This window comes from Sinohyriopsis cumingii, chromosome 6, assembly GCF_028554795.1.
Source record: "Sinohyriopsis cumingii isolate HCF-2022 chromosome 6, ASM2855479v2, whole genome shotgun sequence".
NCBI classification, from domain to species: Eukaryota; Metazoa; Mollusca; class Bivalvia; order Unionida; family Unionidae; genus Sinohyriopsis; species Sinohyriopsis cumingii.
This window is the reverse complement of record NC_142966.1, coordinates 55,354,391-55,381,339: the sequence shown is the minus strand read 5'-3', so window position 1 is coordinate 55,381,339 and position 26,949 is coordinate 55,354,391. Positions and strand designations below refer to the sequence as shown.

Here is a 26,949-nt window from a genome sequence, read left to right as displayed (position 1 = left end):
ACTAGTGTAATCCCATTCCAATATTGTCGCTGTCAGTCACCAACTTAATCCATGCAATATTAACATCATGGGTTCAGAGTTCACTTTTAAAGTCAATAGTTATGGTATTTAATTTCATTGCATAAAAGGTTTAGTTTTAGTGTTTTGGTGCAAGTGAAAGTTCCAAATAAACTTCAGAACCTGAAATGTACTGTTCCACCGAGAATCACGATGTTGTCAAAATGCATTTGTCTGTAACACCTTTGAATAATTCACAGTTGTTCCAGAATAATATCATAGTCCAAAAAATAAGCACTTTCTTTCTCCACTGAACAGTCCAAACATGTTCAATTACAACTGTATTTCACAACATAGCCCCACATGACAGATCCTGCAAAATAAACATTTCAAAATACCTATTCATGTGACCTTGCCTATACAATAGGAAATTACTTAATTCTTCTAGCCTTATTATTAAAAATTATTATTAGTAATTGCCAACACATGTAAGCATCTATTTATAGATTCTGTGTAATTTTATGCTTTTAATATTCCTAAAACAAACTGTAGTCATGTAGCAAAATCTTACTAAAGATAATCACTACAGTTTACAGCCATGAATAAAATTTATGAAAATTGGATAAATTCATGTCGCAGGAGTTTCCAAAAATATAGATATACATAACAAATTCCATTACTTGTTAAGCTACAGCAGCGCTGCAGTAATGTGTTTCATTAATTTGATAAATGAGGGAGCTCCAGTCCTAACTGTAATTTGTCTATTTTAATAGACTATGGAGGCTGAATTATATTGTATGCATGTATCATTACACTACCTGAGTCCATCAAAGAGATAAACATACTCATCTTCTGGTGTTTTGTTGTTACTGTCAATCACTGTCAATGGTGGCAGAGATATGAGACTACAATTGCATAAGAAGAATAAGTTGGCTTCTGACAGACTTTGAGGTTGAGACGGTTAACTTGCAAGAATTAAAACACATTACAGTTTGTTGGTATATGAATGCAGAGTCTTTTGTTTTATTTGGTACAAGGACAAATTTTATTGGTAGAAGCTGACATACTGATGTTACGGACTGATTGAGATGATAATATTTTGGTACAACAAAACTTTAGTGTTATTAATTTGAGCACATTTGGTAAGTGGAGACATCCCTGTGGATGGGAAGACAATTGTTCATTTTTGTTATCTTTGTCCTCATTTTCTTTGACTGCCTCTTTTTATCATGATTTGCTACATTGAATTATAATCTATTTCAGGCTCGCTCTTTTGGCATAGATTATGAGAATGATACCTTTGTCTTAGATGGGAAGCCGTTCCGGTATGTGTCAGGCAGCATCCACTACAGTCGTGTCCCCTATCAGTACTGGATGGATCGGCTCACCAAGATGTTTGCTGCTGGACTCAATGCCATTCAAGTGTAAACAAAAAACATATATTCATCATCATATGATTGAATCTGTAATTGGAGAATTTGTTATGGAGAATCTTTTTTTTATAAATGATGATTTAGAGAAAATTAAATAGAACACTTTGTTCTTAGTATCTTGTAAAACAGCTTTCACAAGGCCTATTTGAGTCCTTGTTTGGATGGAAAATTATTTGCAAGCCATGAGCATTCCAAGTTAGATGAGCAGCTTTGGGGAATTTTTGTTCTTAAATAGCATGTTTTGTTGAGTATTTTCCTAGCAGTAAGGTACAGTGTGACCCTGCTATAGCGCACTCCGTTATAACATGAATTTGGATATAATGCGGTCATGGCATGGCTCCCGAAATTTCATATATATGTATTTTTCTTGTGCACAAAAAAAATTCTTAAAAAGTACGGAAAAAAAGGTAAAAAGTTGCTTATCTTTTTGGGGAAGAGATCGCGTATGAATAGTACAAGATGATCGTGGCTTGGCTTCTGAAATTTTATATGTATTTTTCTTGTACACGAAAAAGTACTTTTCTCGTACACGAAAAAGTATTGCTTTCTTCTTCTTAAAAGTAAGAAGAAGAAAAAATGCATAAAAAGTTTATTCTGGGATTGCGTAGGTCTTTGCCAGTGTCGCAAACTTGGATTGTTTTTCCTTATTGGCTGCAAAACATACCATGTGGCTTTTTTATTTGTTGGCGACATTGTTGGCTGTTTAAACTTTTATATACAACCATTGGTTTGGAGTGCAGAAATTCAGAGGCCCCATGAAAGGAAGCTGCAAACTGGATATAAAATGCACTGAAATTTATCTATTGTTACATAAACAAATTCTTTGTCCATACTGACAAACCATCTAAACAGTGCATTGTTATATCATGATCCGCTTATCCTGACATCTAGCATGAGTTCTGTATGTTGTGAAATATCTACTTTTTTGTTGTTGATATTTCTGGTAACGGAGATCAACCGGACGAGGCATTCTCTCGTAATCTATCTTTCATCGGATTTTTGGCCACTCGCTAGTAATTAATATATTTACAAAGACTGGCATTTGTATGTGGATGGTAAGTAAAATTGCTCTTTGTTTCACTCAGAATTAAATCCTTCAGAACGCTTTCATTTTCTGTTATAATCCCTGTCATCAGAACACCTGCGTCTCTATCGTCAGTTGACCCTTTGTTAATTTTTAGATGCGTGCATGGAAGGCAGCATCACACTGCTGCCACAAATGTAAAAAAAACAAAAAAAACCCCCAAAAAACAAATGCATCTTATTTATTGGTTTTTTCAGTAGGCATGGAGGAACAGTAACTAGAATAGTCTAAACGATGGCCAATTCCTTTTTACAAATGTACCCAGATAAAATAGTTTGCTGAAATTTCAAAGGAAACAGATTACCTTTGAAGCACCGACTGTTATGAAAACGTACTCAGCAAATGGAAAACAAAATATGTCTCAATCATGCAATACAATTATTTGATGTTGCTGCCACAATAAGAAATGGGCATTTGTTTGGTTTTCGAAGTCCTTAGGCGGTGACTTCAATAACGCATGGACCCTTCATCAAAGAAAGCCGACTACAATCTTTCAATTAAAACAAAGAACTTTTCATCAAAGGAAGTCAGTACCAGACTTAAATGAAAGTGATGGAATCTGATGAATTTTTGCATTTTCCAATGTGACTGGAACACGTTAACTGTGCCGTGAAAATTTTCTTTTTGTAGGGAAAAAGTTTATGCTTACGAACCCTACCAGTGGTGACTTAAAACGCAAACTTTTACCAACTTGGGACGTACTGAAAAGTAAATGTGCTTCGTCATTCGTTACATGATTGTGCTACATTTTCCCACTGGATTCAGACCAATATGACCTGTGACAAAATTATTGAATATTTTAAAGCTGTGTGTGTGCATATTTTCGATGGAATCACTTGTATTGTGGATTCAGTGTATATGATGAGGTTCGCAGGTGAGTACACGGTGTTGATACTCTATTCATGCTGTACATTAGACATTTGTATATAAAGAGGATTCACGTATATGTACCAATTCATGGTTCTCAAAATAAAGTAAACTATTATATTATGTTTTCTCTGTTTTCACTACAGGTGTACTTCTCATTTAATATGCATTAATTCAAGATGGTAACTGTGCCGATTAAGCACATATTTTACCACCTGCATTTATTACCCACCCACCACCCACAAATTGTGTGTGTGTGGGGGGTACATTTTCTTTAGCTAACTGACTTGGTTGCATATAACGCGGTTCGGTATATAACGCGATTGGGTTTTATGGCTCCCAACTACCGTGTTATAGCAGGGTCACACTGTAGTAAGGTATCTGGATCTATTTGAAGAACGATTGGATATTAATGATTTACATTTTGAGATGGTAGCATTTAGTCATTGTAATAGGGGAACAGAACTGAAAAAAAATAACTATGATAATGGTTGAGTTTTTTTCAGAGTGCTTGTTAATGAAATTACATTTGAGTAGGTTTTGTTAAAAACTAGATTACAGATTAGTCTTCTTATTTGCAGCAATCATTTTGCATGAACTTTTCTTTGAAATAACATTTTTAAATTACGTGGTCTTGTGCATAAATTGCTGTTTGGATGCATAATGTTATTTAATGCGGAGACTTAAAAGCAGGGAATATGATTGGCATGGTCTGTGCAATTTCAGTCTACTGTCCATACCCTGCGTTTTGGGACAGCATACATTTTGGGACACCTTAAATTTTTTTTATATGAACAAATACTTAATGCACCCTAACTTTTTGACACATTACAGGGTTTCCCTTTGGACTTGAAACTGAAGGGTCAGTGACTCTTGGGTTGAAATTTCCAAGAGTTGAAATTTGAAGACTAAGAGTCAAAATCTTTAGCCCAAGAGTCATGAGAATGTCACAGAGAAAGAAAACACATGTTTAAAAACTTGTTTTTATCAGATATAGAAAACAAACAAAATCATTTTTAATAAATAAACAACAAAAGTATAAGTTAAAATATCAAGAGACCTAAAGGAAATTAGAACATCACATATTACATTGAAATGCAGTATTTATAAACCACCATCAAAGATTTTTTGGTATAAGATTACCGATAATGGGTTAGCACAGATTTTGCTGATACAGTATAATCTGTATATTGCTGCTGACACTGCAACACACTAAGTTTACTCATGGATTTTCTTCTATGCTTCCCTGAATTTACATATAGTACTTAAATTTTAAAATTGAATTTGATAAAACATGATGCGGCACAATCAACAATGTACACATTGCAACAGTAGCATTAAAGAAACTAATAAATACGAAATAGTTTACTTATATACTCGACCTGATAATAATGAATAAATTACGATCATCAATTGCAGACCATTAATTATGAATAGTATAGCATCATCAAAACAAACATGTGTTACTTACCCTAATGGATTTTCTTTGAATTCCCATCAGTCATTTTTAATTTCTTGTCATCACAACTAGTTTGCCATCTTCATAAAGATATTCAATTATGATTATTTCCATCATTATCACTCAGACACTTTCTTTATCTTCTCAAAACAAAAGATCTAAATTGACATTGAGGTCATTTATTGGAAATCTCATGTGACTTAAAACTTCTCAGTGGGAGCAGATTCTGAAATACACTTGCATTTTGGAATTTGTAATACCCATTTTAATTGGTCGGATGAATACATTACTTCTCCATTGAGGTAAATGATGCTAGTCTTGCAAATTTGTCACTGGAAGATGTTTCTTCTTTGATGTTTGAGTGAGAGAGAACCGACCACAATGTTCAGATATTATTAGTGTTAACCCTACTGAATATGAACCAAGTCATTCATTCTTCAGGTGAAGATTTGAATTGTAATAACAACACATGGTAATAATACTCATGTTCACACCGCATGACAGTGGTCCAGTGGTACAGTGCAAATGATAATTGTTTTTTTTTGTTCAGTCTGTATGAAATTGGTGATGCACATTGCACTGGACAATACTAGTGACTGTAACAAAATATTTGAATATAGGAAGCTATATTTCTCTGATTTTGTTTTCATGAAGTCTTCGGTACTTGACAGTCTCCATTTAATTTACCAGTTAAGCTGAAAAAGTTTAATCTACAAACAGATGATGTTTCTAAGGAGAAATCAATAACACAAACAACATAGACCCTAATGTGAAAGCAGATTAGGGTCTATGTTGTATGCAGTTAATCTTGATTTATAAGCAAGTATATATGATATTTTCTGGTTTTTAAACAACAGCATTGTGGGTCTTAAAGTTTGCGATTGGTGAATAAGTAAATAAAAACACTGACCTTCAAGATAATATGTGTCTATTTGTCTATTTGTTGTTCTTTGCTCTATATTAAAATGCATTTAACTTCTAGTTTAAATCTAATGACTGCGGGAAACAATCACTAAACAGATGCCATGCAGATTCCAAATTATGCAAAGGGAGTTTTTCTGATATCATGGTACTGTAATACCAAAAACATATCTTTATGATGGCATATACTTGTCCTGATGTTGGGAACTTTATATGTTGCACAAAGTGGGAAAATGAATTCTACTTCAATGGCACTTGTTCTGCTACATGTGCCATACAACATAAACTTCTCAGAGAGAATTCAAGAAATGCATCTGTAACCACCTGTGACGGGGGGAGTAGCGCTGCACAAAAGTACATGTTGACCTCAGACTGTTTAAACAATTCCTTGTGTTACAATTAAGAGTAATAAATTTTGTACAATAAAGTTTTCAAGTTAACACCTGTTGTGAAAGCTACCAGAAAACAACGATTCATACTTTACATTTTGATTCTTATTTACTACCATAGATTTGTTCTTTTGGTTTTTGATATTTATGGTAATTATGTGATCTAATTCTTCCATAACATCATTGGACATTATCAGATGACAAACTGGTTAAATTAATAGTTACAGGGATAGCGATTTTAAGAAGATATAAATTCTATTTGAGAAAATGGGGATACGGCTATGTTTGGATACAGTGATATTCATGAGTGTATTTTTGAAATGTACTCTTTGGCAATCTTTTTCCCAAAATCAGCTGGTGTTGCAGAAGTAGTAATGTATTTTCAAGTAGTTAATATAAGATAAGTACACTATAGATGGCACTGTGCAGAAAAATTGGTGAAAAATTTGAATACCATGATACTATAGAAACCGCCATATCATGGGAACCTACCATGCATACAAGATTTCAAAAGTGATTTATATGTAGACTACAAAGATTTTTTAATATATTTGTCAACATTGCCAAATGAATCGTAATGAGCTGATTCCAGAAATGAAAGAAAAGCAGTAAATCTGGCCCCACCCCAACCACACAGGCAGTTTTTTGGAATTTATTTTCATTGTTCATAAGTTTTGGGACATCAAAGAAAGGTAATTATCTTTTTGGCATCCAAAACAATTGTAAAAATGGCACTTTAATGAAAAGTTGAAATGGATACAGATCCACAAAATATTACTTTGAATTGCTTTTTAGATGTGCAATACATAAGTAATAATTTTTCCATTAAATGCATGAAGTGTGAATATGAATCTAATTGCACATGTTGCAAATACCTTATAAAGAATTTGTTAATTATGAGTTATTGTGTAGTTTTTTTATTATAAATTCTGGGGCTTCTTTTACTGTTGTTTCTTTAATTCTTTTCTTGAAATGAGTTGAATGAATATTTTACATGTGTAAATAATCTATCTGAATAGTTTCAAAAAATTATTTGAAAAAATGTGCACTAAAAATCTTTGTGTATGTAGCTTCTGTAATAAGATGTAAAACCCAAGTTTTATGTGGATCATACACATATACACACACATATACACAAACAAACAGTCATATAAACACACATATGCAATCATACAGACATATACTGTCATACAAAAGCACAGTCATACAAAGTAGTCGTACAGAAACACGTACACAAACAGTAATACAAATACACACATATATGTGCAGGCACAGTCATACACATACACAGCCATACAAACGGATACATGGTCATACAAACATAAACATGTTAAGTCATACAAACACATATATAATCATACAAATATACACACAGAGTTGTAAAAACATGTACACAGTCATACAGACATGCACATACAGTCATACAAACACACACACACACACACACATGCAACACAACATGGAGCAGATAAATATGCTTTTGACCATGTGACTGTTTACATTTTAGTTACATTCCCTGGAACATACATGAGCCATTCCAAGGTCAGTATGACTTTAGTGGACAGCAGGATTTGGTTGCCTTTCTCAAACTTGCCCACTCCATCGGATTGTATGTCATCCTACGTCCTGGACCATATATCTGTGCTGAATGGGAATTTGTAAGATACATTTAGAATATCAGTCACTTGTAAGAACCCATAGCATTGAATGATGAGGACTGTAAACTTGTTGTGATGTTTTGGTAGTCATGTCCTTGTGGGATTTAGGCAAAATAGACAGGTTCCCCCCTTTCCCCAAAAATGAATTTGAATGCACCAGAAGTGGAGCACAAATAGTGAACAAGGTGCTTTTTTATACCTTACATCTGATACAGATGTGCCAACCAATCAATAAATGTCTGATTTGCTGAATTATTATTTCTATTAAAAATGTTAACAATATCCATCAAGTGATCTTTCTCAATTGCATGGGTCACTATTCTTGGACTATATTTTCCACTAAACTCATACATGGTATAGCTTGGGTTCATGTATAAATCAATGTGCAGTCAGTATATCACATACTAATTTTTAGTTGAGAAGTTAAGAATGAGCTTAGCATGCAACCAAACTGCAGTAGTCTCAAATTCAAATAATGTATTGAGATAACTTTCACTCGTGTTTTATTAATATTGTTGGTTAAAAGAAAAGTTTATGGTATGGGCGATTCTTGTAAGTATATGCATAATATGAGCTTGATGTAGCACCATTATCATATGTAAAGACATTTATTAAGTTTTGCTAAGAAGTAGATCTGGCAGAGCAGATAGCTGATTTCTTTATCCCAATCACACTCAAGTCATGAAAGCAATAAAAATGGCCAATAATGTCAAACAGAAAGTGAAACATCCAATGAAGAATTGGATTCCACATAGGTTAAACAAAAGAGGAAAAACATCATAACTTCAAGAAATTGTTAAAAGCTGAAACTTTTCAAAGACTGATGATTGCATAATTGCAGGGGGCATAAAACTGTGGACATCATTGTTTCCCAGGCTTTTAGAGTATGTCAGAGGCATCAGAAAACAAAGTGGAGATTCTTAAAGTAAAGATAGTTGTTTATATGGTTTTTCATGCAAATAACATAAGGGCTGTTCCAGTAAAACATACCTAGGAGGCAGGGAAGGCACATTTGATGTGGGGTACTCACCCATAGATGCAATTTTAATATGAACTCTATGCAATTAAAGTACACTGGTGTATATTTTTTTTAAAACTGCCTTCCCTAGGTACCATATATGTTTAAATGGAACAGCCCTAAGAAGAATATATAAATTATATCTCATCTTATTAAGAGATTTGCCTGTTTTAATTTTTCATATAAAGGGTGCTGAACTGAACAAACAGTCAGTAATAATTTTAATAATCAATTTTAAAGTATTCAGATTCACTTCTTTTAAATTTTTTAACACCTCATTAACATTTTTTACTCTATTGCAACCAAGCATGCTTATTAAGGTAACTCGGTGATAATCATTTCAATATCAGATATTCAGAGATTTTGTAAGGTAACCTTTCTGGTAACAGTTATAATTTTGTGAATTCAGGGGCATAGAACAATGTTTCTAAGTCTTTGAAAGTGGCATTTTTGAAGATAAATGTAGCAAATATCTATTTATTAAAATTGGTGCTTCATTGTTTCTGAGGAACTTATCATCAATCTGTAATTTTGCACTGAAAGTCATTAATCAGTCCGCTTGCACCCACCTTGGTATATAGCTTGATTTATGCTTATGTCAAAAACTATGCAATAGAACATCATTCAGAGTTATATAATTATATAATTTTGTTAGATTATCACTTTTCATGTTAATTGCCAAAGGAAAATATTAGGTTTGTTTCAGATGGTGCGTTTTTGTTGATTGTTTATTTATCAAAATTCTGTTAAATTTCAGGGAGGATTTCCAGCATGGCTTTTGAAAGGGAACAGTGATATTCAGTTAAGAAGCAGTGATCCAAGTAGGTGGATTTGCATTTATAGTGATGTCTTGAGCTTGTAAATAATGCATTTGCCACAAGATTCATTAAGTAATACTCTTGTTCTATTTTGGGAGTTTAGATTTTCTGTGAATGCATTTTGTCACCACAAATAACATAAAAGTGTGTTGAATTCTCTTTTGTTTACACCTGTATGCATTGCAGATCTGTCAGTTATAGAAAGAAGAGGGAAATAAAATATTCTGCATCCAGATTATGTCTGGCCATGAGTATGTAATGGAATTGTTCTTATGGATGAGATGCATTTACATGACCACGTAGTGCTTTTGACCTTGACTTAATAATTGTTTTAGGGGGCCCCAAGTGGCTGAGTGGTCTAAAGTGCTCACCATTACGGATCTTTGCCATCTCACCTCTGTCTGCGTGGGTTTGAGTCTCGGTTTTCGGCCAGTGTGGGTATATGAGGAAGCTTGCCACTAGCTTTTCATGGTTGTGGTTCTTTCTGGGGGTTTTCCCGGTTCTTCCTCCACCATTTATACTGGCCACCATGTATAGCCTATCTTGTGCTGAAAAATGGTGTTAAACCCTATAACAATAACAACAGTAACAATAATTGTTTATTTTGCAGTGATGTTCAGTAATTGTAATATTGTCAGATCATAGCATGCACATACATGTGACAGATCTGAAAAGTCAGCTTAAGACAAATTGGAAGGGAGGATTTTTAGTGACAATGACAAAAAATTTATTGTGGCACATTTCTTTGACTTTCTTATCCAGATGAGGCCCCAAATCTTGGGTCAATATGTCAGTAGTTTTCATCTGTTTCTATTGAGGATTTCTGAGTTGGGTAAGATGATTATTTTGTGTAGTTCTGAAAAATGATCTGCTACTGTAAATGGAAGATTATGTTCACTCACAAGGTTGGTAAACATTGTCTCATGGCATGTATATCCTTATCCATATTTGATTCAGATTCCACAAACATGGATTTTGATAATGGTTATTTGTTGTTGTGTTTAATGTTTTAATATGCTTGCATGATGGTGTAACGTCATTCTACCTACCATAGCAGATGTTAAAATTGGCTTTACAGGAAGAGCAGAAAGCATATTCAGGTCATTTGAACTCAATTCCAAGCACTGAAGTTCCCATTTTCCATCCATCATTAAATTTTGTGTGATATTTCATTTGCTTAGCTTTCTACAGTCTATTTTCTAGGTATAAAACTGGTTTGAATTCCTTGTGAAACAAGACTGGTATGTTTCATTCTACAACAGGGCTTGTTGATACAGGTTTAAAGCTTTTTAGAAGACTAAGTTTTTCTTTTTTAAATGTTATTCAATCATAATACCATTGGAGAACAAGTGCTACCTTGCAGATCCAGCCTTCCCAGATAAAACTTAAGCTAAAAAGAGCTAAAAGTTATCTGCCCACCAAGGTGGTGGTAGGTCAGATTGGTCTCTCCTTGATATAGAATTGGTGCAAAGCCTATGCATATCTCAATTAATACTTGTGCTCATGCAGAGAAGCATGCTTTCACCATGAGAGACCTTGCAAATGCCAGAATCAATGTTGGTACAAGTTGAAGGCGTTTTCACTTCACAGGGAAGGTATACTCTATCTATATTTCCAACTTTTGTTTCTTTTTATGTTGACAAAGTTCTGCCTTTACAATTTTAGCCTGCCTTTGTCATCTTTACACATTTAATTGGCTATCAGTACTTGCTTAGGTAGTCTATGTGACTTTACAATAAGTTCACACTGTATTTTTAATTATGTTAACATGCAAGTCCCTGAGACCTATAGAAACTTCTAATATATGTATATTTCCACTGTGATTAGCTACATACAGGTGAGTTTTCACTGCTAATACATTTAGTGTCCAGATGGCATGCTTCACTGCATTTACCTGTATGGGTCAACTTTGAACCTCTCACAGATATTATGGTGAATTATTTTGGTTTTTACCTGAACACTTAATAGCTTCATTATTATGTTGAACCCAGGGTAAATGGACAATTATGGAGACCAGCTTACCCACATATGACCTCACTGCACTCTCCATTTATGATGTTGAGGTTAGTACCTCAGCTTCCTAGAGATGCCACCTCTCAATTCTCTCAACCCTTGTGCAGTAGAAGGGACTCTTTAATCAGTGCCCATTTGGAATTCACTGTTTCTTCTTCAGTACACTCCAGGAGCTGTGTTAGCAGCAGACCTCGACACTCATTGCCAGCTCTGTCTCAGGCAACTCAAAAGACATCAGCCTCACTTCATGCAAGTGGAGATGATAATGACTGCACTCAGGCTTCTTCACTTTCTGTTATAACTATGTCTCTGGAAGACTCAGCCTTCAGAGCCTCTGTTGTAGAAGTTTTCCACCTTTTACATCCTGAAGTCTGCCCTCCGCCTAACTTTTCATCCACTTGCATCAGAGTTCCAGCACCTGTTGATCTTATCATGAAAAAGGAAGAATCCATCTTCAAATTACTTCTGGAGTCTGGCAGGATTACAAATATTTTGAATGGTTTACAGTAGCATCAACTGCCCTTCTTTCTCACAAAACTTTTCGTTGGTGGTTCTACTATTGCCATATGCAGATTTTCATTGAGAAATGCTAATAAAACATTGCAGCTTTGGTGATGACTAAACCATACACTATTTGTATAGATCAAACGTCATTCAATAACACTCAACAGTTGGTCTGCAATGGTAGTGGTGGGCTCTATTTTAGATTTGGTGTCAATGGCTATCTTCCAACAGGCAGAACAGAGCTCATTTCTTACTCTGGATTCCATGGTACATAAATGGGGGTTGGTCTCTGGAATGGCATGGGTCTTGAACAGAGCTGCTCAATACACTTTAGCCAATGCCACCACAGCAGCTGCAAATTTACAGTTGGCAGAACGAGATGAACTGCTTCCACCTCCACCTTCTTTAAGGACCAGCATAAGACCAAGCTTTGATCACAACTGTTATCCTCTTGTTTTTAATAGCAAAATAAACAAAAAGGCCACAAAGTATACAAATTTTCCTGTCCTTCATCCACACCACTGATACCAAGCCATTTTGGGATACCAACAAAAGGAACCAAGTTACATGACTAAAACACAAGCCTATGACAAGTTGTGATCTCATAAACCATGGTTCTTGCGAACCAAAGTGGACAAAAGACAGAGAAGTAGTGATTGCTTATGCCAAAGTGTTTCTTCAATACCACCTCCATCTCTCAAAAAATTACATTATCTCCATACTGTCATCCGAAAAATTTTGGTAGGAGGAAGATTTCAGTTCTTTCCTGCCAGATGTTACAAGATTTGCCATGACAATAATTTTGACCTGACAAGTGGTTTCTGAGAGACTCTGTGTCACTTTCAAAACACCTCCTCTGTCCAGAGTCTCATTAGCTACATGCATTGAAACAGACCCATTCAAAGCCACCACATTGCAGCAAGAAATAAATAACCTGCAGAAAAGGGTGGTAGAAATCATTTGAAATATAAATTCCCCAGGATTTTATTCCAAGAGCAAATGGCACTTTATGCCCTGTCATCAACTTAATCAATTCATTCATGCTCCTTGGTTCTCGATGGAAACACCATGCCAAATTTTGAATGCTGTTGAAGAGGGAGACTTAAAAGATGCATATCTTCATGTCCCTATTCACAAGGCTTCCAGAAGTTTGCATTTCACCTACAATGTCATCATTTATCAATTCAGAGCACTCTCATTTGACTCACCATGAGTCTCTGGGGCTTCACTCCTTGGTTCTTGATGGAAACACCACTCCCATTTTACTCAACATCAGTCCCTTGGGCTTAACTTGTTTGATGAACCATGTTATTGATCATGTCTAGATCATCTCCAACATCATGCTGCCTGGATGACATCCTGCAAAAACATCAGGTGAGTTATATATTAGAACGCAATATGATAACCCTTGTCACACTGCTTACAATGTTGGACAAATCCGACCTAGTACAATGTCAATAATTTGTTTCATCTAGGTATGGAATCCAGCACACAGGTAAACAAAGTATGCCTCCCTTAGGAATGGGCATTGAAAACTGGGACCATGGTGGCTTTGTTACTCTTGAGGGAATCGCCCTCCACTCAGGAATTCCTTTGCCATCTAGGCTTGCTCAATGTGGCAGCTGACCTCATTGTCCTAGGTTGCCATTGTATGCGCCCCTTGCAAATGATTCTTTTATCCCTGTGGAGGCCAAAGGTTTGCCCACTGGACCAACCTTTTCCCGCTTGCACAAATATATGGTACCCTATGATAACTTGGAGTGACGTAACTTGACTCATAGCGGGGTAATCATTGGCAGGTACAACAGCCAGAGATCACAGTCTGTACAGATGCATGTAAAGAAAGCTGGCAGGTACACCTACTACTGCCTATTTGGAAAGCCAGTGGATTGTGATCTCCTCAGGACTGGCATCTTCATATCAATATCCTCAAGACGAAGACCATTTTGAAAGCCTTTCATTGCTGGCATTAATTTTTAACAGGAAATGGAGTCCTCATTCTCAGTGGTGGTGACTTATCTCACCAAGCAAGGAGAAACAAAATCCCCAGACTTACTGGTGTGTGACTTTCTAAGTGGTTTTGTCAATAACAAATCCATGACTAAGTCTGTCATATTCTTGATCATGTAAATGCAATAGCAGATTCTTTGTCCCGGAACAATCAGCTGATACAGAATGGTCTCTCCATCCCTTGATTTCATTCAAATTTGCACTCGATGGCTGACCGTTGGTGGACCTGTTTGTGACAAGGTAGAATACCAAGCCCTAAGGTGAACTACCAAGTTCCCAACCATTGTCTCACCAGTCCCAGATCCTTCAACCTGGGCAATCAATGCACTATCCATAGATTGGAATGGTATGGATGCATACACCTATCCTCCACTACCTCTGATTCCAAAGGTGACACAAAAGCAAGAGAATCAAGTGTACCTCATCCTCATTGCACTACTCAGATGGACATATAAATGACCCTCCTCAATCTCACAGCAGAAATTCCATGGAAAATAGAGAATTTCGCTCCTCTACTCAAACCATGATGGCAGTTGTTTCACACCAAACACAGACCTACTGAATTGACGCATCTGAGTCATATTAAACAGGCCCTCAGAAATGGTTAGTTCGAATAGCTCAAACAAGAAGGCCTTCCACTCTGTAAGGGTATGAAGGCAAATGAAAATTTTTACACAGTGGGGTACACAAGAACACATTCTACCACTACAGGCATATGTACCTGAAATAGCTAACTTCCTCCTCTGGTTCTTTGATGAGAAAATGTTTGCAACAGACACAATCAATGGTTACTGCTCCATGTTGACTGAGACCTTTCATCGTCATGAAAGAGAGGATATCGGACAAACCAAAGACTTATCATACCTCTTCTCCAACTTAGATTATACACAGCTAAAACGTTAGCTGTGTCCAAGTTGAACCTATCATGAATACTAACCTGGTTGAACAAAACACCATTTGGACTGCTTTCAAAGGCATCTTTGGCTTACTATTCATTCAAGACCTGTTTCTTGATCAAATTAGTGGCAGCAAGCAGAATCAGTGAATACATGCCCTGTTCTCTCTTTCATCAACAAGAACAAACAGGACCATGGGTAACCAGACCTTTGCACAGCTCTGGTGGCCTAGTGGTTAGAGCGTCCGCCTCGGATGCGGGATATACCAGAGACTTACAAAAAAGGTACTAACAGCTGCCTTGCTTGGTGTTTATCTTTAAGAGGTTAGTGTTAGGACTGGTTGGCATGGTGTCAGGATAATTTGACTGGGTGGGACATCATGCTACATGTCTGCGGCATGATGATGCCCCAGTGCTAGACATCACTATAAACTGCCACATTGCAGACATCGTAGCGATATGACTGAAAAATTGTTAAAGCTACGTTAAAAATTAAAATCATATCACAAATCACAACCAGATCTTTGCACAAATCATGATTTACTCTTGGCACATCCATTCAAGGCCACCTACATGATCCAGTATGAGCCATGAAGAGGTATCTTAAATAACTGAGCCGTTGCAGCAAGGGAGGACTGCTCCGGTAGCCTAGTGGTTAGAGCATCCGCCCGGGAGATTGTATACCCGGCCGAGTCATACCAAAGACTTTTTCAAAAACGGTACTAACAGCTACTCAGCATTAAGAGGTTAATGTTAGAGACTGGTAGGACTGGTGTCAGGATAATGTGACTCGGTGGGACATCATGCTACATGTGTGTGGCATGATGCCCCAGTGCTAGACATCACTTTAAGCTGCCACACTGCAGACATTGTAGCGATATGACTGAATTTGTTTTAAAGCTATGTTAAAATTCCAAGTCACGCACACTCGCATCGAGGGAGATCATGCCTAATTTTACCTCTCAAACAGGGACTGGACAATATAATCATACAGACCTGTTTGTCTTGGATTAAGTGGGCTATTCATTCTGCTTGTTGAGAAATAACTCCAGCTCAGATGAAATTGTTACCCATTTCAACTCAAAAAGTTTCAACAGTTGCCACAAGCATTGCCTTTGAGCAGAACTTTTCTTTAACTGATATGATCCATACTGAGTTCACATTCTCCAGCTTTTACCTCAGAGATCCTTCATCCCAATGGGGCTTAATTCAGTCTGGTGTGACATAATGCTGTGTTGCAACAGGTCATCTTTCCAAATCTTTTGACAGCTTCATAAGATGCAGCTTCACGATTTTGGCTGGATTTGCATGAGGGAAAATGTTCCCTTTTTGAAGCCACTCCCCAACAGATGGAGTCTTCTCCAGCCTGGTTATCTAGAAGCTGTCTCACCCCAGGTTAAGGGTATGTACCTCCATCCACCTCTTACTTATTCTCCTAAGGTAGCATGATTGGGTTATGTATTTAAAGGAGAAACTAATTTTTTTATAGTAAAATGTTTCTTCACGAATACTTACCCAATCATAAGATAGATACACCCTCCCTCTCTTCCCATGGATACATCCATATAGAGATTGTGCCTTACACTCCAGTAGTAACTGAGATATTTGTGGATTTTGCTGCCAATCCCTATATAAAAAATAGATCACTCTGCCTGACTGCCACCTAGGTGGTCAGGCAAATTTTAGCTCTTTTCAGCAAAGAGTTTCATCTGGGAGAGCTGGAATTGAGAGGCAGAAATTTGCCAGCATCATGTACATTGTTTCACTTTCTTGCCATGTATTTGAAGTTTTGTAAAAAAGATAAAACATGTACACACACACACACACACAGTGAATTTTGTAACAGTTTTGTGAAATAATGTTTGTCTTTTTTTGCATTATGGTGTTATCATAAACATTTGCCACATTGTCCACATTGTGGAGCATCATGGTGTTTTCATAAACATTTGCCACATTGTCCACATTGTGGAGCATCATGGTGTCATCATAAACATTTGCCACATTGTCCACATTGTGGAGCATCATGGTGTTTTCATAAACATTTGCCACATTGTCCACATTATGGAGCATCATGGTGTCATCATAAACATTTGCCACATTGTCCACATTGTGGAGCATCATGGTGTCATCATAAACAATTGCCACATTGTCCACATTGTGGAGCATCATGGTGTCATCATAAACATTTGCCACATTGTCCACATTGTGGAGCATCATGGTGTCACCATAAACATTTGCCACATTGTCCACATTGTGGAGCATCATGGTGTCATTATAAACATTTGCCACATTGTCCTCATTGTGGAGTAACACTTTATTTTGTTACAATGCAGCATCATGTAGTAATGCAAAGTCCTGAATATTATTTAATAAACAGAATCATAAACTTGTGTTCATTTGACATGAAATTTATGTAACTGATTTCTATATGCTACTCACTGCAAGCAGCTTTTGGCATATAAAATTATTCAGCCTATTTTAAGAATAAGTAGATGCTTAAGTGAGACCTTTATATACACTATAATTTAGTTTTATCTTGTAGGGTATATCAAAGCTGTAGACCAGTGGTTTGATGTCCTTCTATCAGAGATTGCTCCATTGCTGTATGTAAATGGTGGCCCTATTATTTCAGTCCAGGTACTTTTTGCTCTATCAGAAACCATCATCATGTATAGTTTGCGTTATGATTCCATATGATCTCTGTCATTTGCTATTAAATTAAAATTCAGTTTTTGTTTCTTCATTATTTACTTGTATGTTAGGAAGTCATTCATATTTAAGGAGATTTGTGATTTAAAGAAAAGGTCATGCAATTGAAAACCAGAGTTCTTTAGCTTAAGATCGAATTTGTTAATTGCAATCTAAATTTGTGCAGTAATGAGCTGATGGTGTTAAAGTGTTTGTGGATGACATTAGCTCCATGCTTTCAGAAGACTTTTCCTTCAGCTGTTCCTACCTTTTCTGTTCTTTATCAAGAAAAAGAGAAGAGATAAAGGAGAATAGGAGACAGATGTGTAACTGTCCCTTTACTATATATCGGTGGACTCTCTGAAAGGTTATGAAAAATCTTCTGAAAGCATGGGGCTAATGTAATCTACAAACCTTCTAATACCATCTGCTCAATCTTGGTACATCCAAAAGACCAAAGTCCTTTGAATAAGAAGTGCCCAGTCATCTATAAACTCCAGTGTGATAATTGTGGAAAATACTACATTTGGGAAACTGCTAGAAGCCTTGAAACATGAGTTAAAGAACATTTATATACCAGTAGAAAATCTCTGAGATCATTTGGTGAACATTGCAGAGAATAAGTTCATTCTGTTTCCTGGGATAACATCAGAGTACTCAACAGAGAGATTAATAACTAGCAGAGGAAAATAAGAAAAGCTATTGAAATCATGAAGGGGGGAGCCAGTGGTGAACCGTGACTCTGGATTGAAACTTTTGCAATTGTACAGAAGGATTTTATCATGTGATCAGCATTTAGTTGATCATGTGACTCCAGTCCACAAGTCATTCCTCTGACTTGTGATAAGGTAGAAAGCTAAGGAGTCATGATCTGTTATGCTCAGGGCTGGCGCCAGACCCTGCCAGACTATCTTGCGCCCTAGGCAAAGTTAGATTTTGGTGCCCCTCCTCCCCCCCCCTCCACCGGAATATATCAATTTCAAAATTTATAAACAATAGTTTTTTTTAAAAATGCGCCCCCTGAAATCAGCGTCCTAGGCGGCTGCCTAGTTTGCCTATAAGGTAGCGCCGGCCCTGATTATGCTGCAGAAATTTATCTTTTCTTAGTGTCATTTGAATGCATGTACTATTTTAACTTACTATGAATAAAGAACAAAATATATGTACATTAACAAAGGGTATTTTTCCTTGTTGAATTTCTATTTGAAAATGTGCCCTTTTGCAGAGACATAGTATGAGCAACTCCTTTGTTTTGGAAGATGGGTGATCTTTCAAGACAGGTTGTATTGTACATGCAATCTTTTGGGACTGATAATTTATTTATAATCTTTGGGGATGTATTTTCAGGTAGAGAATGAATATGGAAGTTACTTTGCCTGTGATTATGATTACCTGAGATTTTTGAGGCAGAAGATGATAGACATTTTGGGAAATGATGTTGTACTCTTCACAACTGATGGGGATGGAGTTGGATATCTCAGATGTGGTACACTGCAAGGGCTATACACAACTATAGACTTTGGAATCACATGTAAGCATTATTGCTTTATATCTTTGAAAGTCTTTTATTATTCCACATTAATTGGTTATTTTCTGATTGCATAGATAAAAGCCAATAAAATGAGTTAAGTGTGCACATTCTTACCAACCCCTTCCCCAGATATTGTGGTGGTGATGGGCATGTAGTGATAATGATGACCATCTGTCTGTCTTTTGGGGGTACCGAGTGGCTGAGTGGTCTAAAGCGCTCACTGTAATGGATCATTGCCATCTCACCTCTGTCTGTGTGGGTTCGAGTCTCAGGTTTGGCCACTTTTGGGCATGTGAGAAAGCTTTGCCAGTGGCTTCTCGTGCCTCTGGGATTCTTTCCGGGGTTTTCCTGGGTTATTCCTCCACCATTTATACTGGCCGCCATGTATCTTGTGCTGAAAAATGGCGTTAAACCCTACAACAACAGCAACTGTCTGTCAGTCTGTATACTCTGTTGTTTCACAATATAACTTGAGTTTGCTTTGGCATTTTCTCAAGCCTTATATGTGTCTAACCCACAGGTAGAGAAAAAAATCCCATTGATTTTTTGGAGTTGCTTGGTCCAGAATCAAGGTCACTAACACTGAAAAAGTTTTTAAAAAATTCTACCTGACAGGTAAAAAATTACTTTGGCCTAATTGATGTTTCAATATGGATCTTCAGAAACAAACATCATTTTCACTTCTTTCACCATTTCATGAATGCTGACAGATCCAACAACAAAGTGGAATGCCAGGATTGACCTGATCTTTTAAATAAATCTGCCAATCAAGACATGATGCATGAACACTGCAAACAGACCAAAATATTATCTGGATTTCTGTGTGCAGTTTTTAGATAGCATTCTCTTCACTTAAGCATGATGGTACCTTCAGTATTCCAGAACTTGGCATCCATGAACTTCACTTCTGTTATGGAAACCAATTAGCACTAGCACTGTCATCTGTAATGATCTTAAGCATTAATGTTTCAGCCTAATTTTCAACAGGGAGCTATGCCTGCCCATATCATGATCAGGTCTGTTTTAATTGAATTTGGTGTTGACAGTTCAAAGCTCAAGATCACTGGAGTTGGGATCTGGGTTTCCTTAAAAATTCATAGCATGTTTATGTTTGTATGAATATGCAGGGCTTCCGTTAAATTGATATTTTATGGAGTCCTGAGGACCCCCACATTTGAATTGTATAGGGTCCTTACAAGATGTTCAAGGGACCCACTATATAGATTCTACAGTAAGTTGTGTGTGTGTGTGAGAGAGAGAGAGAGAGACAGAAAGATCACTAAAATTTTGGTGAAAATAGGAGTTCTGCCAGCAAAAGTTGCAGTCGTCTTTCACAAGCATGTTGGGCATACATGAAGTGGATAAATATCCATTATAATGCCAGGAATAAAAAAACACAATACCTTGTCTGTTTTACTTATTTGTAATTCTTTAAATATTTATGTCCTAAAATTGATATCCCATCAGTCATCTTGGTAACATGCTACAATAGGCCATTATTTAGACAGTAATACATTGTGTCCTCCAAAACAAAAATGTTGGGCAAGGCATCTTAATTACAGAACCGGATGATTGTGAATTTAATTTAAAATTTTGCGATGAGCGTTCATGTGCTCAATCCCTAGTGCTGTATTACATTACTCTCATATTCTTGTTTTAAAGTTTGTAAAACGGTGTTGATTTGTCCTTTTTTCTTATCTGCTCTAACATTTCCATCGTATAAAATCCGCAAGTCGCACCATAAAGTGTCTTATTTATAATCTGGCACCATTTTCTGTAAAACCATAGAATTGTCTGCTACCTAATTTTATTATGAGTATAATGAATCTGTGAGGCTAAGATCAAATTCGTGAAACCGGTCTGTTTTCTTGGAAATAAAATTGGTCATATACAGTTGATATAAATAGAAAACAAGGAAAATTTTACTCAGCGGTGATGTTTTTAAAGCAAATCTCAAATTTATACGAGTGGAATTAAAGAGATGATACTAAAAATGATAAACACAACTTTTTACTGATTTGTATTTATTTCATTTTTTAATTTATCAAAACAACTTCATCCACATACTGGAGAACATAAAATGTAATTTGTTGGAAAAAGGTGTACGATTACGATAAAAGTATACTGGCTAGCATGTATGCATTTAACCTGTAATATACTTATTCAAATTTGTAAACAGCATTTTGTCCAAGTCTCAACATGAAAGCAACAAATGGTAGTAATATTTATTATCGTAGGGTTTATCTTCTAATTTAATTTGAATCCTTAGTGCACCATCCTTTCGAGATCACATACACTATATTTATTTGGCTACACTCGGAAATTCAATTAAAACACGTTTTACAGGATATTGTGAATTCTTAATATTGGTATTGATATGATGTCCTAATGGGTTTTTGATAAAGAGGAGGTAAGAAACAGACTCCTACAATTTCCTGTTGAACAGTGGCACCAATCCCTTTGAGGAACTCTTGTTTTGCCTTTATTAGGTGCTCTACACTTTGGTATAGAGATCTTAGCATTTTGTGGAGGTCAAAAATTCAAACCTAAAGGTGATTTTGATAGGTTTATGCATATGTAAATAATTCTTCTTCGTCTTGAAAAAGTAAAGCAGTTTATTTATTGTGCATTAATTTGTAATAGCTATGCTATGGTCAGTTGTAGGGATCAGCTTTTCATCTTTCATCTGATGGCCATTGTTTTATTTTTTCAAAAGGCATTAGATTAAAGGTTAGAAGTTATACAAATCTGACTGGTCTGTGAACCATGATATATATATATCTTCAGATAAGTTTGATTTTGCATATTATCAGTCATATTAAGACATCTTGTTTTCATAGTTTTTACCACTTTATTTCACTCTCACATGTAGATGATCCAGCCCAAAATTTTAATGTTCAGAGAGTATGGGAGCCCAAAGGACCATTGGTATGTTGTATTTATTTGTAAATATTTCTGACAATTTTTTTTATTCTTCTGGATTTGATCTGCATACCATTTTAGTAAAGGATTTTGATCCCCAAATTATGTTCTTATATTTGTTATGTCTTTGTTTATTATTGTAAACTACTGTCAAACCTATCTCAGTGGTCACACTCATGTCAATCGCTTGGTCACAATATGCGTTATTTCCCCTCTGCAAATCTCCTATATTTTAAAACTTGTATATATATTGGCCTCCTGTTTTAAACTGTCAGGTGTTTCTGAACCATATAATGGTTCCTCCGTCAAATAATGTTCCTTGGTCACATTAATGTTAAGAGATACAGGCCTGCTACCTGTTCTTTTCTGAATACCACATGTAGGCAAAGGGCAATAACTCTTGCACATTACCTCTTGCAAGCAACAGGTATCACCATTTCATTTTAATGAGAGATTTGTCGGTTCTAACTTGCCTGCTGCTACAATTACAACTTTGGTGATCTTATCAATAGATCAATCCTTCTGGCCAATCCTGTGGCTTCATATCTCTTCAGCTATGTTTGATTTGCCTGTTCTAACATGCCTATGGCTACATACAATTACAGTTACTGATAGATCCATCTGTTTCACTTTGTGTAGGACTATCCAAGCATATTCTGGTGGGAGTTTGTGATAAACCCATCCATCCAGCCATGCCTACAGTACCCCTGGTACCAGCACCAACCAGACCACCTTCAATATTGCCAGTAACCATGCTGGCCATACTTCCAATGAATCAGCCATCCATACAACAAAATCGTCCAGCAGAGCTGGCTTCTCCTTTATTCACTGCTTACCCACAGGGTATTGGCCATGAATTATATACAGACGATGGCATTGTATTATCATTGCCACAGGGAATAGTTGATCCCAGAATGGAAGCAGTCATTTAACATTCTGATACAAGACATATTCCATCAATTTTCAGACTGAACTTGCAATGTTAGATAAAAAGAAAATTCTTGCCACATCAAAGTGGGTTTGGAATATTGTTGCCAAATCTCCTATGCTTGATTTTGCCTCCCTGACAATTTTCTGACTAGGGAAAAACTGTTAACCAAAAGGCAGGGGAGTCAATAGCCTTAATAGCTCTGATCATTAACAGAGCAGCACACCATTCAGTGGCAAATGTGTTGATTGTCTCAGCCAATCTTAACTTGATGAGTTGTAATGCACATTTGTGCTCCACAAAATTTAAAAAGAAAACCTCTCACACTTTAAGAATGACTCCATTTGGCTTGCCATTGCCGTTTTGGGGCAGATTTGAAGAAGTTTGGAGGCAGGTAGCTCGAGAACTACCCCTCTAACTTGCTGTTCTACCAGTATCATATTAAAAATCATCCATCCCTGCCATATCAGATTGAAGATAGGCAAGCCAAGTGTTATGTCTATAGGTTTAAACTATTTAACAAGGCAAAGTAAAACCCAAGAAACGTTTAAGTTTCCAAAATATAAATTTATTTCCCTAATATACAAAATCAAACAAAGTGTAAGAATTAAAAATAACTTTACAGTGTATAAATTCCTTGAATGTTATTCTAAATTATATTATCAATTTCACATTAATTCAGAAACTATCCAAGTTATTGTGAAAGAAGGTTCTAATGTGTTTATGTGCTGATGCATGCAAAACTGAAGAATCACAGTTCTGAAGCAAAACATTTTTACATCAAGGTAATTCTCATGAAATTAGAATTCACTGAAGTCCTTTAAAGTTTAACAGTAATTTGATATATGTTTACTGTTTAAATTAAATGTTGTTCATTGTGCTATTCCAGTCCACACCAAATCAAAATCTGAATGATTAAAGGATTCTTGAACATGTAAATCTGTAAATTGGGAATTAATCTAACAGTCAAGTTCTGACCTTCTCAAATTATTAAGCTAATCAGATGTGTATATCTTTCCATCCAAAGGGACCAGTATGCCATCAGTCTCGATCTCACAGATGTCTACTTTCAAGTCCCTATTCACTTAGCTTCGCTGAAGTTTCTTTGGTTTGCTTACAGAGACAAGTTTACCAATTTTGGGGCACCAAATCACCCACCCAGTGTGTGTTTGTTTGGCAGTTTATTCATCAATTCTGCCAACTTTAGATCAACATACAGACACACTCATAGCTGACTCAGTATCCTGACCGACGTTCTCCCCAGATAGGGTCAGATTATCCATACGGAATGATCCCTTGATCTAATGGATTGGGACCGTCAACCTATTTCAGCAAGATGGAACTACAAATAGGCCACCTTTGTCTCATGGGTTATGGGCCCATACATATTGGGCTGTGAATGCAGTGACAGTCACATGGGACAGGTTAAGGAGAATTTGCCTACCCACCGACCCCCATGGACTTAGTACCAAAAATAATACAGAAATTAAGTGGACAGAATTATTCTGAGAGAACCTCTCTATTGCAGAAAGTTTTGGGTCAGTGATCTACTTGATCTAGCAATAAATCCATCCAGGAATATTTTGGCCTTGCTAAATATCTCCAGGCTGTCTTAAGTTTTACACCTCTGTCTGGACTATCAGCTCTTTCATGGTTTTGTCAGGACAGCCTTTCAAGAGAAAGAATTTAGACCTTTGATTGTGTAGAGAATCTTGAGAGCAAGAAGGCCTTCCACTGTGAATGCATATGATGGCAAGAGGCATGTTTTCATGGACTAGCGTTGAGTCATTAACATTGTTCCTTTGAGTGCCTCAATCCCTCAACTAGGCAACCTTGTTTTTTCTCTTCAAAGAGAAAAAGTGAGAACCATTTATCATCAAGAAGTGACATTGGTCATGATGAAGATCTGTCAGACCTACTAGTCAGTTTTTTTTTTAATAGGCTATGATCTCTTATCCTGTTACAAACTGGAATCTGTCCTGGATCTTATCATGACACAATTCAGACAACTTGAAGCCATTAGTCCAGATCTGCCGAACCTGTTTTCACCTGATGGGAATTACAGCTCATGAAATAAGAGCAATCTCTGTGAGCCTTGCATCTGAATGTAACATTTTGATCGAAGACATAAAAGCTTTTGGCAGGCATGCAGAGTCAGTTTCTTGAGTTTTTGTCTTGGGCATTTAGCTTCACATAGACAAAACCTGAATCTGATTGGTCCAGTGGTTGCATCCAAGATGACCAACAGAACCAACACAGCCTCTTAGCTTTTCAGGATTCACCAGTGAATTTTCATGGTAAGAAGATTTTAAGATTCATCTTCTTAACCTGATAGAGCTACCACAGTTCATGTGACCATGTGCTGTGTTGCTTTAAGTAGGAGAGCACGTTCACATAGGGAATCCAATCTTTTGTCCCTAGAATGATATCCAAGGTACAGGTTGGATGCTTAGCAATCCCGTCTCCTATTACTTATTCTCCTCATATTCATGTAGCCAGAAAACGTGACTGTAGGAGAAAGCACAATTTTAAGTAAATAGTCTTTTGAGAATTCATGAACACATTACTTAAAAACCCTCCCACCCCATCCTGCCATGTGAGCATCCTCATTTGCATATTGCTCAGCTAAAAAGCTAGCAACATCTGGTGGTGACATAGGGAGGTAATTCCAGTTATTGCCCTTTGTCTATAGGAAATAGACTGAACAGACAAATTTTCATCTGTTTATGAAACCTGCCTATTATTATTGATTGAACTTACATGAACTGTTAGTTGTTCACTATTCTATCATCCATACAGTGTCTTTTACACTTTCTGATAGATGGACACATTTTTAGGAAATATTCCTTGTTAATAAAATAATAAAAATTTTCAAGTAGCTATTTTAACTGTCATCATTTTGATTGTCATAGTCATGTTTGAAAATGATGGAGAAATCAGACATTGATGAGTGTTGACTGTAAACTAAATTGAAGGGACAATCAAACTTTGGGTGTAATATCTTTTAGCAAACTAGACTGTGCAAGTGTGCCAGGGCCAAAATTCAGGTTTGAATGCAGAAATGAACAAAATAAAGAACCAGAATCCTTACAAGTAAACTCACAACCATTAAAATCTTTTGCTTAATGATATTAATCTCTGAAATCTGTCAGATGTAACCATACCATGATATTTCTACAGTACCCCTATCCCAACAATGTTCTCTGTATTAAATTGTGCAAAAATGTGTTAATAAAAATAAAAATCTCATTTTCATCTGAAAATGGTCATTAATTTGACAGAATTCACAAGCATTATTTGTACCAGATAAATTTTTAAAGGTCATTGTCTTAAAATTATTGTAAGTTTTGGAACTTTCTTTATTGATGTAGTACTACAAACATTTATCACATTGGCATAAAATGGATGAAAAATCAATGCAAATTAATGGCTTTAACTTTAAAAATGTGCGTGTGTGTGTGATTTGGATTTTTAATGTAGCTTTAACAATTTTTCAGTCATATTGCTATGATGTCTGCAGTGTGACAGTTTATAGTGATGTCTAGCACTGGGACATCATGCCGCAGACATGTAGCATGATGTCCCACCCAGTCACATTATCCTGACACCAGGCCAACCAGTCCTAACACTAACCTCTTAATGCTGAGTGCCAAGCGAGGCAGCTGTTCATACCATTTTTGTAAGTCTTTGGTATGACTCATCCAGGGATTGAACCCATGACCTCCCGTATCCAAGGCATACGCTCTAACTACTAGGCCACCGGAGCGGTCTTTAAAAATATATCATCAAAAGTAAATCTATGTTTGTCTGAGTA

At 36.4% G+C, this 26,949-nt stretch overlaps 1 protein-coding gene across 3 annotated transcripts in view; it reads left to right on the top strand.

The window, feature by feature from the left end:
- Positions 1–26,949, top strand: part of LOC149796967 (beta-galactosidase-like) — a 74,279-nt gene that overhangs the window by 4,835 nt on the left and 42,495 nt on the right. For all 3 annotated transcript variants that reach the window (XM_089961650.1, XM_089961648.1, XM_089961649.1), the window contains exons 2-7: positions 1,261–1,421; positions 7,658–7,808; positions 9,584–9,647; positions 17,609–17,703; positions 19,102–19,285; positions 22,158–22,213. In XM_089961650.1, the coding sequence (XP_089817776.1) occupies positions 1,261–1,421; positions 7,658–7,808; positions 9,584–9,647; positions 17,609–17,703; positions 19,102–19,285; positions 22,158–22,213 (711 nt within the window). The remainder of the gene's footprint in view (positions 1–1,260; positions 1,422–7,657; positions 7,809–9,583; positions 9,648–17,608; positions 17,704–19,101; positions 19,286–22,157; positions 22,214–26,949) is intronic.